Source organism: Podarcis raffonei, chromosome 8 (genome assembly GCF_027172205.1).
Source record: "Podarcis raffonei isolate rPodRaf1 chromosome 8, rPodRaf1.pri, whole genome shotgun sequence".
Lineage (NCBI taxonomy): Eukaryota > Metazoa > Chordata > Lepidosauria > Squamata > Lacertidae > Podarcis > Podarcis raffonei.
Window position 1 is genome coordinate 24,352,886 of NC_070609.1, and position 15,897 is coordinate 24,368,782.

The 15,897-nt window shown below is 47.7% G+C and overlaps 1 protein-coding gene, 1 long non-coding RNA gene and 1 other non-coding gene across 7 annotated transcripts in view; 1 reads left to right on the top strand and 2 right to left on the bottom strand.

Annotated features, from left to right (window-relative positions):
- Window positions 1-1,248: 1,248 nt before the first annotated feature.
- Window positions 1,249-8,260, bottom strand: LOC128418657 (uncharacterized). The gene is made up of 3 exons (XR_008331734.1): window positions 8,187-8,260; window positions 1,463-1,626; window positions 1,249-1,337 (listed from the first exon to the last, which is right to left on the bottom strand). It is a non-coding gene; the product is annotated as an uncharacterized LOC128418657 (long non-coding RNA).
- Window positions 8,142-15,897, top strand: part of LOC128418651 (mitochondrial peptide methionine sulfoxide reductase-like) — a 43,990-nt gene continuing 36,234 nt past the window's right edge. For 2 of the 5 annotated variants that reach the window (XM_053398598.1, XM_053398601.1), the window contains exon 1: window positions 8,142-8,310. In XM_053398598.1, coding sequence (XP_053254573.1) covers window positions 8,238-8,310 — 73 coding nt within the window. In that variant the 5' untranslated portion in view covers window positions 8,142-8,237. Of the gene's footprint in view, window positions 8,311-14,723; window positions 14,998-15,178; window positions 15,336-15,897 lie in introns of those variants that run through there. The other 3 variants (XM_053398602.1, XM_053398597.1, XM_053398599.1) reach the window with 3 other exon arrangements.
- TRNAQ-UUG (transfer RNA glutamine (anticodon UUG)) lies at window positions 12,790-12,862 on the bottom strand. The gene has a single exon. It is a non-coding gene; the product is annotated as a tRNA-Gln (tRNA).

A 15,897-nucleotide genomic window follows, 5' to 3' on the forward strand; every position in this document is an offset into this window, starting at 1 on the left:
CACATCCCTCCCCCATGGTGTTTCCTTTATGCGTTTCATGTCATTTCAACATTATTGGAGAATCTAATGAACTCGGAGCTATCTGGTTCAGCTGCCATTGTGCGGGCCACGGAGGAGGGTTTCACTTCACGCGGTCTCCATCTTTGTTTTATTTCAGTTGTAGGTGTTTTCGTTCACGGGGCGCTGGGTCCATCATCTCTCTCCCTCCCCCCCATGCTTTTTCTTCTGATGTAGTCCACTGGCCAGGGATGCGGGTGGCACTGTGGGTTAAACCACAGAGCCTAGGGCTTGCCTATCAGAAGGTCAGCGGTTCGAATCCCCGCGACGGGGTGAGCTCCCGTTGCTCGGTCCCTGCTTCTGCCCACCTAGCAGTTCAAAAACACGTCAAAAGTGCAAGTAGATAAATAGGTACCACTCCGGCAGGAAGGTAAACGGCATTTTCGTGCGCTGCTCTGGTTCGCCAGAAGCGGCTTAGTCATGCTGGCTACATGACCCGGAAGCTGTACGCTGGCTCCCTCGGCCAATAAAGCAAGATGAGTGCCACAACCCCAGAGTCGTCTGCGACTGGACCTAATGGTCAGCGGCCCCTTCACCTTTACCTAGTCCACTGGCCACTGTCACTTGGATAAGGAAAGAGGAGAAAACAGCTGATCACCTGTCCTTTTCATCTTCTAAGATCTTGAATTCGGGTTATGCTGATGTTAAGCCTGGAAAACACACTAAAGGATATGGATCAATGCTAGGCTGGGTCAATCAACATTGGGGAAGGGCTTCAGCTCATGTGGTAGAGCAGGCATAGGCAAACTCGGCCCCCCAGATGTTTTGAGACTATAATTCCCATCATCCCTGACCACTGGTCCTGTTAGCTAGGGATGATGGGAGCTGTAGTCCCAAAACATCTGGAGGGCCGAGTTTGCCTATGCCTGTGGTAGAGCATCTGCTTTGCATGCAGAACGTCCCTGGTTCTTTTTCCTTTTTTGAAATAGTTTTTATTTGATTTTACAACTGTAGAATTACAACAATACAAAATACATATCCATACTTAGAGATTTCTCTGAATCTCCAGACTTCCCACCCTCCGTAGGTCCTTTTGTCAACCTTTTGAACTGCATATTATTTCATAATCCATGTTTTATATCTCTCCATATTCATGATATTTGCTACATTACAAGTGTTATTAAAATCCTGCTAATGTTTTCATCAGCTTACAGTGGTCTCCTAAAAAAAATATATTTTTCCCCATTCTTTCCTTCTCTGGGCTAGTAGCATCAGTGCAGCTGTAGTTGCATACATAAAAAGTCTTTTCTGCTGCTCTGGGATATCGGTACCTACAATTCCTAATAAAAAAGCTTCTGGTTTTTTAAAATACAGGTTATTTTAAACATTTTAAAAAATTCATTATATATCATCTCCCAGAATGCTTTTATTTCCTTACATGACCACCACATATGGTTAAAGGTACCTTCTTTCTCTTTACACTTCCAGCAGGTATTTGTACTTCAGAAGATCCCTGGCATCTCCATGTAGGGCTGGGAATATCCTCTGCCTGAACTCCTGGAAAGCCATTGACAGCCAGTGTAGACATTACTGATGGTCTGACTCATTGTAAGGCATATCCCTATGTTCCTAGGTACAAAAGGCAGCAGAATGTGGGACTGAGGTGGCATAGTGGGCTGGGCCAATGGAAATGGAGGAGGTGCCGTTTTTGAACACTCCTTCATGTAAAAATTTACTGCAAGTAGAAAATGAGTCCATGAAGGAGAAGGGTTCTAGTTCTGTCCTCCCCCTGCTGTGCTAGGTTTCTATAGAATTATTTCTGTTTTTACATAGGGACACATTTGTATGCTTCACACACCCCCCACTCCACTGGTCATTGGTACAGCATCACTAGCTTCTCAGGGGCCCCCCACCTCATTCTTCCAGTCGTAAGTGTAATCTGGTGGGTATGGTGCAAAAACACAGCCATGCACCTGAGCAGGTCAGCCAGAGCTTGGTTCACCTCTGGATTTCAGCGGTGTCCCGGGTGATTGGTTTTTCAGTGGGCTCCAGTCCTCTTGGTACCATGCTGCCCCCTCCCCTATGAGCCACAGAACCAGAATTTAGCATGTAAAACAAGCAAACAGAGGCCAATTTTATCTTCCCCCAGGCCCCTCTGTGAATGAAGTGAGAGGTGAGCGGCTACTAGGAATGGGCCTTTTCAGTGATGGCACCCTGCTTATGGAATGCCCTCCCCAGCAGTGGCGGAGCTTCAGGCTCAGGCACCGGGGGGGGAGGGCAGAGAGCAGGCAGGGGTGGGGCTGGCACACGTCCTGGGGGTGTGGCGCACCGCCCACAGGGGCGTGGTGGATGTCCTGGGGACGTGGCACGTCGACCACAGGGGCGTGGCACACAGCCTACGGGTGTGTGGCGCCCAGCACTGGCAGGGGGCAGCCACGATGGCACTCCACCAGGATCATGCTGTCGGGGGCGATGCGCTCCCCCCCACTCCTCTTCCTCCACCACTGCTCCCCAGAGACGCTCACCTGGCAACGGGAAACCTGTGGCCCTGCAGCCGTTCCTGGACTGCAACTCCCATCATCCCTGACCATTGGCTATGCTGGCTGGGGCAGATGGGAGCTAGAGTCCAAGAATATCTGGAGGTTTGCCAGGTTCCCCACCTCTGGCTTACACTATGATCTTTAAGCTGCCAGCTTGAGGACCTTCTGGTTCTCCCAGGTTCTTTTCAGCACAATCCCACCCAGCTCTTCAGTTTCTGCACCAAGTTCCCCCTTGCTGGGATTTATGCTGCTTTTATTTGTTACAGTTGCTGTGCTTTATGCTTATTTTAGTTGTGCTCTGCTTTGCCAGGCTTTTGTTGGTTTCATAATTTATCTTGATTTTAGAGGTTTTTATTGAGAACTGTATTTTATTCCTTACAGAAACCGCCCAGAGCACTTAGGTGGATGGGCGGCATAAAGATGAAACGAATGAATGAATTGGTTTCATTTATACAGGTAGGAGGCTCCTTTTGCCACTGGATGACACACAATTGGGATTGCCTTCCCCCATAATTTTCTTTTTTCATCTCATCTCGCCTGTTTATTTGTATGTTGTTTCCCCATGAGATTGTGCCCAAAGTGGCCCACAACAACTCAAATAAACAGCAACAACTAAAAAACATGAGAAACAATTACAAATCATAATATAAATAAATGTGCACACACAAAAACCAATCCATGCAACATCTTGAAAAACAATGCAGGTAAATTACCGTATTTTTCGCTCTATAAGACGCACCAGACCACAAGACGCACCTAGTTTTCGGAGGAGGAAAACAAGAAAAAAAATATTCTGAATCTCAGAAGCCAGAACAGCAAAAGGGATCGCTGCACAGAGAAAGCAGCAATCCCTCTTGCTGTTCTGGCTTCTGGGATAGCTGCACCGCCTGCATTCGCTCCATAAGACGCACACACATTCCCCCTTACTTTTTAGGAGGGAAAAAGTGAGTCTTATAGAGCAAAAAATACGGTAATTCAACAGCCAGTGGTTCTCAACCTGTGGGTCCCCAGGTGTTGTTGGACTACAACTCCCATCATCCCTGAGCTCTGGCCTTGCTAGCTAGGGGTGATGGGAATTGTAGTTCAACAACATCTGGGGACCCACAGGTTGAGAAAGGCTGGTAGACTAAACAATATTGTATAAAGCAATACAAAAGAGCAAGCCTAGTTTTTAAACTTAGCACGGGACAAATGACTGCATACCTACTATATGTTTAAGGCACACACCCTGCTTGGGAACCGTAGTCTGCTCTTCACAAAACAACAAATTATTATTTCTACCCTGCCCATCTGGCTGGGTTTCCCCAGAAACTCTGGGCGGCTCCCAACAGCATTAAAAGCACAATAAAACATCAAACATTAAAAACTTCCCTAAACTGGGCTGCCTTCAGATGTCTTCTAAAAGTCAGGTAGTTGTTTATTTCCTTGACATCTGGTGGGAGGGCATTCCAAAGGGCGGGTGCCACTACCGAGAAGGCCCTCTGCCTGGTTCCCTGGAACCTCACTTCTCACAATGAGGGAACCGCCAGAAGGCCCTCGGCGCTGGACCTCAGTATCCAGGCTGAACAATGGGGGTGGAGACGATCCTTCAGGTATACTGGGCCGAGGCCGTTTAGGGCTTTAAAGGTCAACACCAACACTTTGAATTGTGCTCAGAAACATACTGGGAGCCAATGCAGGTCTTTCAGGACCGGTGTTATATGGTCTCAGCCACCACTCCCAGTCACCAATCTAGCTGCCGCATTCTGGATTAGCTGCAGTTTCCAAGTCACCTTCAATGGTAGTCACATGAAGAGCGCATTGCAGTAGTCCAAGCGGGAGATAACTAGAGCATGCACCACTCTGGCAAGACAGTCCACGGGCACAATTCCCAGCTGGTGGGAATTTGGATTGTGCTGGTGATGAAGCTCACATTAGCCTCCCATCCTTACTGTCACTTATATTGCTTTCCACAGCATGCTTTTCTTCCCAAAAGCCAGTCCAGGAGGATGGGCATGCAGTTCTTAGGCAGTCCTCCATACAAACATTGGCAAGTCTGAATTCTACTTAGCATCAGGGAGGATTTCATTAAGTGGTTTGAGGGCCTTCTCTGCACCTAATCTGCCGTGCAGATGGATGGGCAATGGGCCAGCAGGAGCTGGAGCTCCAAGCCCTGAGCACATCTGATCTTGAATGAGAGCCTTGTGCAGACTGCAGAGTAAAGCTCAAATCTGGAACCCTGTGTGGATATTCACTGTTTCCATGAAGGGGTGGATGTCACAGACCCTCCAAGTGTCTCTATTCTCCAGAGACAGTCCCAAATTTACAGAAGCCATTACGGTTTCTGATTTGAACCCATTTTCCCTTAAGATGTCCCTATTTTCACCGGAGAAATGTTGGAGGGTATGGAGTTATGCAATCTCCAAGCCAAGGAGATAAGTAACTATACATCCTTTAGAAGACACCTGAAGAGAGCCCTGTATAGGGAAGTTTTTATGTTCAATGTTTTATTATGTTTCTATATATGATGGAAGCCACCCAGGGTGGCTGGGGCGACCCAGTCAGATGGGCGGGGTATTATTATTTTTATTATTATTGAAAAGGACTCATATTCCTGTTTTCATAGCAGAAATGGGGGGTTGGGGTATGATGCCATGGTCCAAAAGGAAACGAAGGAAGCAAGGAGGAAAACAAAGGGCTGAAGTCAGAGCTACAATTCCCAGAGTGGTTTAACAGGCATTCCCACTTCCCATGGGAATTCTGGGAATTGTGCAGCTCTGTGATGGGGGAAAGGGTCTCCTAACATGTCTCTGCACCTTTAACAAGCCACACTTCCTGGGATCCTTTGGGGCAAGAAGCCATGGCTGTTTAAAATACAGTATTTTTTGCTCTATAAGACTCACTTTTTCCCTCCTAAAAAGTAAGGGGAAATGTGTGTGCGTCTTATGAAGCGAATGCAGGCTGCGCAGCTCTGCACCTTTAACAAGCCACACTTCCTGGGATCCTTTGGGGCAAGAAGCCATGGCTGTTTAAAATACAGTATTTTTTGCTCTATAAGACTCACTTTTTCCCTCCTAAAAAGTAAGGGGAAGTGTGTGTGCGTCTTATGAAGCGAATGCAGGCTGCGCAGCTATCCCAGAAGCCAGAATAGCAAGAGGGATTGCTGCTTTCACTGTGCAGCGATCCCTCTTGCTGTTCTGGCTTCTGAGATTCAGAATATTTTTTTTCTTGTTTTCCTCTTTCAAAAACTAGGTGCGTCTTGTGGTCTGGTGCGTCTTATAGAGCGAAAAATACGGTAGTTTAATACTGCTTTAAATGTATAGTGCAGATGGGCGCCTAAGAAGAAGGAAGCTGCTGATTGTAAATAAGAAGGCAGGCAGGCAGGCAGGCAGGTGGGACAGACTGAAGCTGGTGATTTCACCCTCAAGGATCAGCCTCAGCTACTGCCCTGAGCTCTTTCCCTGCAGCCTGGGTGGAAATTACAATAAGGAATTGCATCCTCCTCTGGATGGCTTTTTGCTCAGCCTGGCTCTGTTCAATGGTTGTGGCTTTTTGGCTCTTCATTACAGCTCAGGCTTCTCCCTCCTCCAGATTTCACTCTTTCTCATCTCCTTTCCGCACAAAAAAGGAGACTTAAATCAAAACAAAGGAGTTACGAGCACAATTAGCAGAGCAAATGGAAGTGAGGGAGAAGAAAGCAAGAGAGCTGTGAAGTAGGGGGTGTCTCCCCCTTTCTCCCTCCGCTGGCAAGAGTGTTATTAGGCACTCACAAAGATTCCTTATTAAATGCCTTTTGACATCAAGTAGGAAATTATAGGACGTGTGCATTCATTCACTCACTCAGGTGACAATTGAGCCCTGGCTGCCACACTCAGGGAGGGGGGGGCGTGGGGGAGGATAATAAAGGAGATACTGGAAGAAAAGCAAAAGACAGCAGGTTTATAAATCATGTTTCCAAAGCTTTTTCCCTCCATCGAGCAACAATACCTCTTAGATCCGAAACAAGAGATGGAAATGAGAAAAGCCGATGGTGGCTTAAGCACAACACTGCATCTCTGTATTTATTTAATCCTTTCCAACATCAGATGCTGCCTTATGCATGGGGCTGCCCTTGAAGACTGTTCAGAAATATCGTTTGGTTCGGCCCTATTATCTGGGGCTACACACACACCATATATTCCAAGCACATGACTTCATGCAATCCTGGGAACTGCAGTTCACCCAACGCGGAGTTACAATTCCCAGCACTCTTCACAAAACAACAGGGTCCAAGATTCTTTGGGTCCAAGTCATGTGCTTTAACTGCATAGGGCATAGGTGCCAACTCCCTGGGTGCCCGAGCACCCACAAGAGTCCCCATGAAGTGACCAGGCACCCACAAATTTTGGTGCCAGGGCCATCCACCCTGGGCACACACAGTTGTGGGGCCAAGTTGGCACTCCTGATATGGGGTATGTGCAGCAAGAGACTTGCTGGTCCAGTTCTATTTGGCCTGTGTCAAAGGAGCTTCACTGGCTTCCAGTGCATCACTGGGAACTATCTGAGGTGTTCGTTATAATCTCACAAACCCAAAGCCACAAGGGAGGGGCAACCATTTCCCCTTTCCATTTAAAAAAGGTGATCAGGGAGAGACAATGCAAGAGAAAGTCTACCTCCATCTGCCACCCAACTCCAGCAATGGAATGTTCTCTCCACTGAGGCCTGCCTAACATCTTTTCAGCTCCAGGTTAAGACCTTTCTCTTTTCCAAGGCATCTGGTGGATTGTGAGAGTTTATCATGGCTCAGATACCGCTGATCATTTTACTGGTGCTACTGCTGTGATTCTGATACTGTTGTTAGTTAGTGTATTGATTATTGCAATTTTCTGTAATGTTATTCTGTTTGTAAACTGCCTATAGACTATTTTTGTATTAGCTAATAAACAAAATCATCATCATCATGTTTGGGACCTGGGCACTTGAAATAGCTAACCTTAAAAAAGAATTATCTGCTGTCCCATGATTTTAATTGATCAATGAACCAACTAAACCTTGCAGCCTTTATTGTTATGTTGTGCTTCTTTTGGCCACTGCTTACAGATTTTTAAATATTAAGCATCTTAGAAGCTTTTTTAAATATAAGACCCCATCTTAGCACTATACATACATTTAAAGCAGTGCCACACCACTTTAAATATATGTGGCTTCCTCCACAGAATCCGGTTTGTTAATGGTGTTGAGTGCTGTGAGGAGAGCCCGTGTTCCCCTACAGCTGCCAGTTAAACCAATTCGGAGAATGGAATCTCGGGGGGGGGGGGAGCAGCCTTAGCAAACTACACTTCCCAGGATTCCTTGGGTAGCGGGGGAGCCCTGACTTTTAAAGTGGTATGACACTGCATTAAATGTACAGTGCAGACGTGACCCGAATTAGTAAACATATGGAGTGTGTGTGTAAAAATTTCAAACGGTGAGTCAACGAAAGGCAGAAAAGTAGGTAGCGAGTGGGCTCCTGACGACTAAAGCACCGATTATGGGATGGAGGCGGGTGGATCTCCCAACAGCCCACCCCGCCCCTTGCGCCGCTTGAAGCTTCATCAGCCCCACCCACCAGTTTACGTCACGCTTCCCGCCCCTTGGCCACGCCCACCTCTTGTCCCGTGCCTGAGACATTGAAAAGTGGAGGCTGGCTACTTACTTGCATGTGGGTAGCGGTGGGGCGCCCCGTTGTTGAACTGCGACGCCATGCCTGGTCCTGTACGGATGCCCTCTCGGGAAGAGGCTCTGCTAGGCAGATCTGAGGCAATCGTAGTGTCAGGTACGGGAAGAGGGAGACTCACGCGTGTCCCTGTATTTTCGTGGGGTGGGTGCAGCCGAGGTGGGATGGGGCTTAAGAAATCCCCACCCACCATGATCAGCTATGCTTTCTGTCCTTTACCCGCCCAAATCTATCTCACAAGGCACAAGCGCTTTCCTGCTAGGAAAAAGGGGAACGCCAGGGTTTGCTCCCGCGGGCCTGCACAGGACCGGGCTGTTCGTGATCGTTGGCAGAGAAGAGCAAGGAGGAAGGCATCCAACGCCGTGTAGCTCAAGAGGATCGTTAGATCCCAGGTCCTGAGTGCGGAGATTGCAGGAGGGATCCTGGGCGCGCACACGCGCGCGCACTCCCGTGGCGCTCCGGAGAAAGTTTTGAGCCTCCAGGAGCTCTTGGAATGTGCGTTGTTTTGTGGTTTGTGGCAAACTGGCTCTGACGCATGACGCTCCCGGAGCAGAAAAATCGGAAGCTGGGATTTGCACCCCAAAATAAGTTATGGGTGTGCAAGCTTCCGTTCGTTATCCAAGCTGCTCACGTGTCTGTGTGGAATAAGGGGCTGGGTGCATGGGCTTAGCCAAGGGAGGGCAGGAAGGGGCAGCTGCCCCCCCATCAATAAAAATATATAGCAAACAGAGGTTCTGCCCCCACTAACAAGAGGCCTGCTCCCGCAACAAAAGGTCTGTGCCCCCCAACAAAAATCCTGGCTATGCCCGTGGCTGGGTGTTGAGAGTCTATGGTTCTTCCCAAATGGTGGGTCTAGGGGAGAGTGTGGGGAACCCTCCTCCTTTTCCAGGCTTACTATTGTCCTTTGCATGTTACCTGCAAAGCTGAACATTTGGATGGAGGTGAATACTATGAGATGTAGAAGACTTCTTTCTATAAAAGACTGATGAGTCAATGTGGTGTAGAGAATTTCTCACAGGTCCTATTAGTGCCATCATACATTTTGAGCACATGACTCCCCCCCCCAATGAATCCTGGGAGGTGTCATTTACTCCTCAGAGAACAGTTCCCAGAACTTTGAACAACCCAAAGGTTCCCGGGGTTCTTTAGGGGAAGTCCAATGCTATACAGCGGATGTGACCTCAGACTATGGCTGCGGAGAACCCAGGTCCAGATCCCTGTGCCCAGCCACGAAAAACTCACTGGATGACTTTGGGACAACCTACCTTACAGGGTTGTTGTGATATTAACACTGAGAACCGTGCATGCTGTGTTGATCTCCCTGGTGGAAGTGGGACAGGAATGTAAAGCAGTGTAATAAAGTGATTTTTGACAGGAAAAGCACAAAGACTGAAGTCCAAGGGAGACAGCATGCCTGACCTCGTTGCTTCTTGAAGCTCACACAGTCTAAAGTTCTAGTTTGTGCATGCAGTAGATAAGATTGTAAAGCCTCCTTGTCTGTTCCATTTCTAATTAGCACTAAGGAGCTGCCTGGTTATATGTTTCCCCATTTGGCAAAGAAGGGATTGTACACATTCAAAACAGTATCAGGGAGAAGGCTAAGCTAGAACTCCTCACCCTGGTTTCTAGTTTGGATCCCTCACCCAGAAAAAAGTAATTCATCTCTATATTATTTATACCCCGCCCATCTGGCTGGGCTTCCCCAGCCACTCTGGGCGGCTTCCAACAAAATATTAAAATACAGTAATGCATCAAACATTTAAAGCTTCCCTAAACAGATGTCTTCTAAAAGTCTGGTAGTTGTTGTTCTTTTTGACATATGATAGGAGGGCGTTCCACAGGGAGGGCGCCACTACCGAGAAGGCCCTCTGCCTGGTTCCCTGTAACCTGGCTTCTCACAGTGAGGGAACTGCCTGAAGGCCCTCAGAGCTGGACCTCAGTGTCCGGGCAGAATGATGCAGGGTGGAGATGCTCCTTCAGGTATACTGGACTGAGGCCAAGCAGAACATGAATGTGAAATCCCTCTCCCACTGTTGTTCTCCAGCAACTGGGCCTCAAGAGGGATATACCGCCTCCGATCCAGGATTTGGTATGATGAGCCATTGTGATGAGCGTCCACCGATATAGCCTTGCGGTCCATGAATTTTTCTAATCCTCTTTGGAAGCCTTCCAAGTTGGTGGACATCACTACATTTTGAGAGGGCAAATTCCATCATTGAACTACGGCACTGTGTGAAAAGGTGCTTACTTTTCTCTGTCCTGAATTTTCAGCTTCATGGGATGATCCTGAATTCTAGTATTAGGAGAGGGGAGGGGAGAAACCACTCTCTTTCCACTTTCACCACACCAGGCACATTAGTTTTACAGTGGTACCTCGGGTTACAGATGCTTCAGGTTACAGACTCCGCAAACCCGGAAGTAGTACCTCAGGTTAAGAACTTTGAGAACTGAAATCGCACAGTGGCAGCAGGAGGCCCCATAAGCTAAAGTGGTACCTCAGGTTAAGAACAGTTTCAGGTTAATAACGGACCTCCAGAACGAATTAAGTTCTTAACCCAAGGTACCACTGTATATGCCTCAGCCACGTCCCTCTTCCTCACCCTAAAAATCCCAAAGCTTGTCACTGTTCCTATATGGTGAGCAGCAGGGAGATTGAGGCACAACAATGAACCCCCCCCCATTCATGGTAATTTTAATTTGTATATTATATTTGTATTAGAGATTATAATTCTATTAATTAAGTAGGGGAATGGCCACAGCTCAATGATAGAGCATCTTCTTCACATGCAGAAGGCCCCAGGTTCAGTCCCCAGCAGGACTGGGACTGCCCCCTGCATGAAACCCTGGGGTGCTGCTGCCAGTCAGAGCGGACAATATGCAGCTAGATGGAATGGTGATCTGATTCTGTATGAGGCAGCTTCCAGTGCTCTTAATATTTTCATAGCGTTCATTAGCACTGTGACCGAGCAACATGCACAAGAACTGTGTGTGAAAGTAATGCCATTATGAGCTGGACAGGGTGAGTTGGACATGTGCTCTCAGTAGAGGAAAAGCTCTGAGCTACGTTGCTTCAGATCCTGAAGGTCCAACTGAGTTGTTCTTACAAGCAATAAAAGAAAATAATGACTTGACCATCATTTGATGCACTCTGCATTTCAGATAAGCTCTGCTGATCACCTGGAGATGGCGTGAGCATGTTTTATGCTCTCTCCATAACTTGTGTTATCTATTATTATTATTATTATTATTATTATTATTATTATTATTATTCTACTTTATGCTGGATTGAATGGGTAGGTGGTTGTATGCATTAGGGTGGGGGGAAATGCTTGCTGGTTTCCCAGCTGCTCTTTCCAAGAGAGTGTCATCCCTGTTTACATTCTGAACATGTGCCAAGGGCCTGTGCTATGGAATGATACTGATTGGGGATGGGGTATACTGCACTCTCCATGGCAACAGATAAGTGTTGCTAGGAGACAGCAGAGGAATAAAAGGCTGGGAGGGATGCCCAGCAGCCTTCGTACCCCTCCTCCTCCTCGTCTTCCACTCTCTCTCCCCAAAGTGTCTTTTGGAACAAGATTATTCCTGAAACGTGGCGACTGTCATTGCAACCATCACATGGTAGCGCAAGGCGGTGGAGGGGTTGGGAGCATCTGGGTTTCTTTCTTTGCACATCTACCATGCAATAATGTCAGTCGCCATTAACCCCTGTAGTCTTGCTTGGTACAAAGGCACTTGAATGACCTAGTCTAATGGCCATGTCTGTAGGAAATGAAAAGGTGCGCCCCAGTGCTGGGGCATCTTGCTTAGGAACACAGGAAGCTGCCTTCTGCTGAGTCCCATTGTCTACACAGGCTGGCAGTGACTTTCCAAGATTTCAGGCCTAGAGTCTCTTCCATCACGACCCGAAGATGTAGGGGACTGAACTGGGCAACTTCTATAAGCTGAGCAGATACACATTTAAAGCACCCCTTAAAATTTTTTGTTGGAAATTGTAGTTTATCCCTTCCAGAGCTACAATTCCCAGCGCTCTTGAAGTTCCTATGATTCTTTAAATGTATGATGTGTATGCAGCCTAAGTATTTGCATGGGAACTTCGGAAGCTGCCTAACCCTGAGTCAGACCATTGGTTCCTCTAGCTTAAAGGTAAAGGTAAAGGGACCCCTGACCATTAGGTCCAGTCATGACTGACTCTGGGGTTGCGGTGCTCATCTCGCTTTATTGGCCGAGGGAGCCGGCGTACAGCTTCCGGGTCATGTGGCCAGCATGACTAGGCCGCTTCTGGCGAACCAGAGCAGCGCACGGGAACGCCGTTTACCTTCCGGCCAAAGCAGTACCTATTTATCTACTTGCACTTTGTGCTTTTGAACTGCTAGGTTGGCAGGGGCAGGGACCAAGCAACGGGAGCTCACCCCGTCACGGGGATTTGAACCGCCAACCTTCTGATCGGCAACTCCTAGGCTCTATGGTTTAACCCACAGCGCCACCCGCGTCCCTATTCCTCTAGCTTAGTAATGTCTAAATTGACTGGTAGTAGCTCTCAAGGGTTTCAGGCATGGAATCTCTCCCAGTCCTACATGGAGCAGGCAGGGTTTGAACCTAGGACCTTCTGCATGCAAAATCAGATGCTCTGCCACTGAGCCACAGCCCCTTTGTTTTTAGATTATGAACGCAATGCAGAAGAAGATGCTGGGTGTTGCTATAGTTCCGTTGACCATAAGATGTACCCTACTGAACTGGAACGAAGGTCCATCCAGCCCATCTTGACAAGTTAGATCATTCTGTGCTTTGCAGCGGAGAAGATTCCCAGCTTTAGTTCCTAGCATCTATAGATAGGGCTGGAAAAGACCTTCAGTCTGGACCGCTGATCACTCACAGTTTGGCTCTGCCTCACCTTGGACTGCCCAAGTCAGAAGGGGAAGGTGGAAGATGAGGGTCTGCAGAGTGGATGCTTGCCAAGCGCAAGGGGCATGGTGGTGAATTCAAAAGCCTTGCAGAGGATGTATGTATTGCCAGAATCAAAACTCTGGAGACTGATGGAAGGGGATGCTGGTGAAGGCACAACAAAGCAGGCCTGGGAAGGGTTGTAGCTCAGTGGCAAAGCATGTACCTTGCATTCTGAAGCTTCCTGGCTCAACACTTAGTGGAAGCCTAGGCATGGTCACACAGAAGTAGGACTTGTTCCAGGTAAATGTGCAGCCGTCAGTTTTTTGTTGCAGCTGACTAACACAGTCGACTCTCTGGAACTCATAATCTTGAAACAGCACCGGTCCTCTTTCTACTCAGATGGCCAGTTTGCCACCTGGACAGTGCAAGAAGATCTTGGATCGCGTCTCAGCTGAAGTGGTTGCAAATTGACTTTGCTCCTCAGTCAGGTTTTTTTCCTTGCAAACAGACCAGGTTTTTTAAAACAATAACAACTTCTCTCTATTCTGGTTACTCCCCTGTTTCTTAAGAAACCAAACCAAACTGCTACTTTACTCTCAAGCAAGTCACGGAGCGTTTTGTTTCATATGCTTATCTGTACTCCTAGACTTCGGCACTCCCTCCCTAGAGAAGCTGGGCTGGCTCCCTCCTTGCTGCAGGTGAAGACTTTTTTGTTTCCACAGGCTTTGAGGAACTGACTGCTTTTAATGACAGGGCTGGTGCTGTAGTAATCATCCATATGGTTTTAGATCCTAGATATTCAGCAGGTTTCCCTCTCTGCCAACTTTTAAATGCCTGCCTGCTCTATTCCACCAGGCCTATGCAGGCAGTTAATAATACATCTCCCACAATAGTTGGTTTGTTTTATATTCCTTTTTGCTTTTAACTTAAAAAAACAAACTTTTTATGATATTGTTTGGCTTTAGGTTTTTGCATTGTTGCAAACCGCTCTGATATATTTTCCCCCTGATACAGCGGTATATAAATAAATAAAGCAAGCTTTAATTCTTTAATTGTGTGTTTTTAAAAAAAAATGATCCTCCCCCCCGTGTTTTGAGTTGTTATTATTTTTACCTGTAAGCCGCCTCAGGGAAAAAGGCGGAGTATAAAAAAACACACGAATAAACAAATACTTTATATTTCCTTCTGTTCTCCTGGGTACAAAACTTTGCAGCAGGGCCAAGCAAAACAGTGTTACTAGTCTGGGAGAGATTCATATCAGGTACTTAGAGCAAACAAGGTATGAATTTGTTATTGAAGTAGCCCCGGTCAGCATAGCCACCAGGGATCAGGAACGATGGGAGTTGTATTCCATCTGGAGGGCTACAGGTTCCCGACCTCTACCTTAGGAAGAACTATTAGCAGCTTGGTGTTTTGGCTCCTTGGCTAATCCTGATCTCTTCTTCAGTGTGTGTTGTCTGGACACACAAAACACGCGTGCGCATCCTGCCGCAGAACTGGCATGTTTAATGTAAATTTGCTCATTGTCTCCCCTTCTCCTCCTGCCTTTACCGAGTTGTTCTTTCTCTCTCCTCCCTTTCTCTTTCTCTCGCTTTCTCTTGGTCCCATGATGCTTTGCACCTCAGCAAGCTGATGCCATATAAAAAGAGTGGCTGTTTTCCTGCCCGTTCTTCTGATGGCAGAAGGGGGGAAGCAACCCTGGCACCGTTTGGAGGCGAAAGTTGCCAGGCTTCCGACAGGGTCCTCCTTGTCTTGTTTTCTCTGGCTTGCTTTATCTTCCTCCCACCCCTTTCCCTGACACCCAGAACCTCTTGTGGATAGAGGGCACGAGGCGGGCACCCACAGGAGTCCAGGGCGGGTACTGGCCTGAAGGAATTGAGGGACCGCGCACCAGAGGAGGTAAGCTTCTTTGCTTCTGCTGTGCTCTTTTCTTTACCCTCTTTTCTGTGGGTGTTTTTAAATAAATAAACTAGTTGCTGTGAATGTTTGGATCTGCCTACTTTTTTTTTTTTTTTTGGCTAGCTTTCTGGGTTCCGCCAGGCAGGCGTAGAGCGAAAAGGGGGGGGGAGGGTGGCATAGAACCACTACAGTTGGGATGAAGGTTGGCAGGGAAGCCGTGAGACAGAGGGAGAGAGAGAATAAAGCTGGCACGGGCTGGAGGTCTGCCAAGGATGCTTGGCAGAGATGCCATGGAAGACTGGGGCAGCCTGGACGCGGCGATGTTGTATGGATGGGAGGTGAGGAAAAAATGGTGAATCGCAGAAAGGCAGAGAATAGGAATTACAGGCTACTGAATTGGACATTTTCTTGCGTCTACATTTTTATTTTTTTATTTATTTTGGAGGGGGGATCCATTTCATATTTGATATTTTTCTCGTGGAGGCTGTTGGTTGGCTCGTTCTGTTTTGCAATATATTTTCAGGCGGAGAGGGGGGGTTGCGTTTAGGGAATGTGGCAGTTCCTATGCTGATTGAATTGAATCTGGGCCAAGGAAATTATGTAGCCTGCTTGTTCCCGCTCGGAAAAGGGAGTGAGAGTGAGAGAGAAAAGCAGAGAGACAGGGAGGAGTTGGCTGGGAGCTGCCGAGCTGCCTGGCCACTTTGGCAGCCAAAACATCAAGCCGATCCAAGCGGGCCTCCGTGCCTTTGGACTCCTCCTTGGGTTATCTGCTATCTCCCCTTTTGTGGCTCCCCTGCATGGCCCCGGCTTGTTGGGCTCCTGAATGGGCAGCGTCCGGCGTCTGTGGCAGGTAGCTCGGGACAGGTAGGAAAATCGAGGACCAACTCACACACGCTGGGT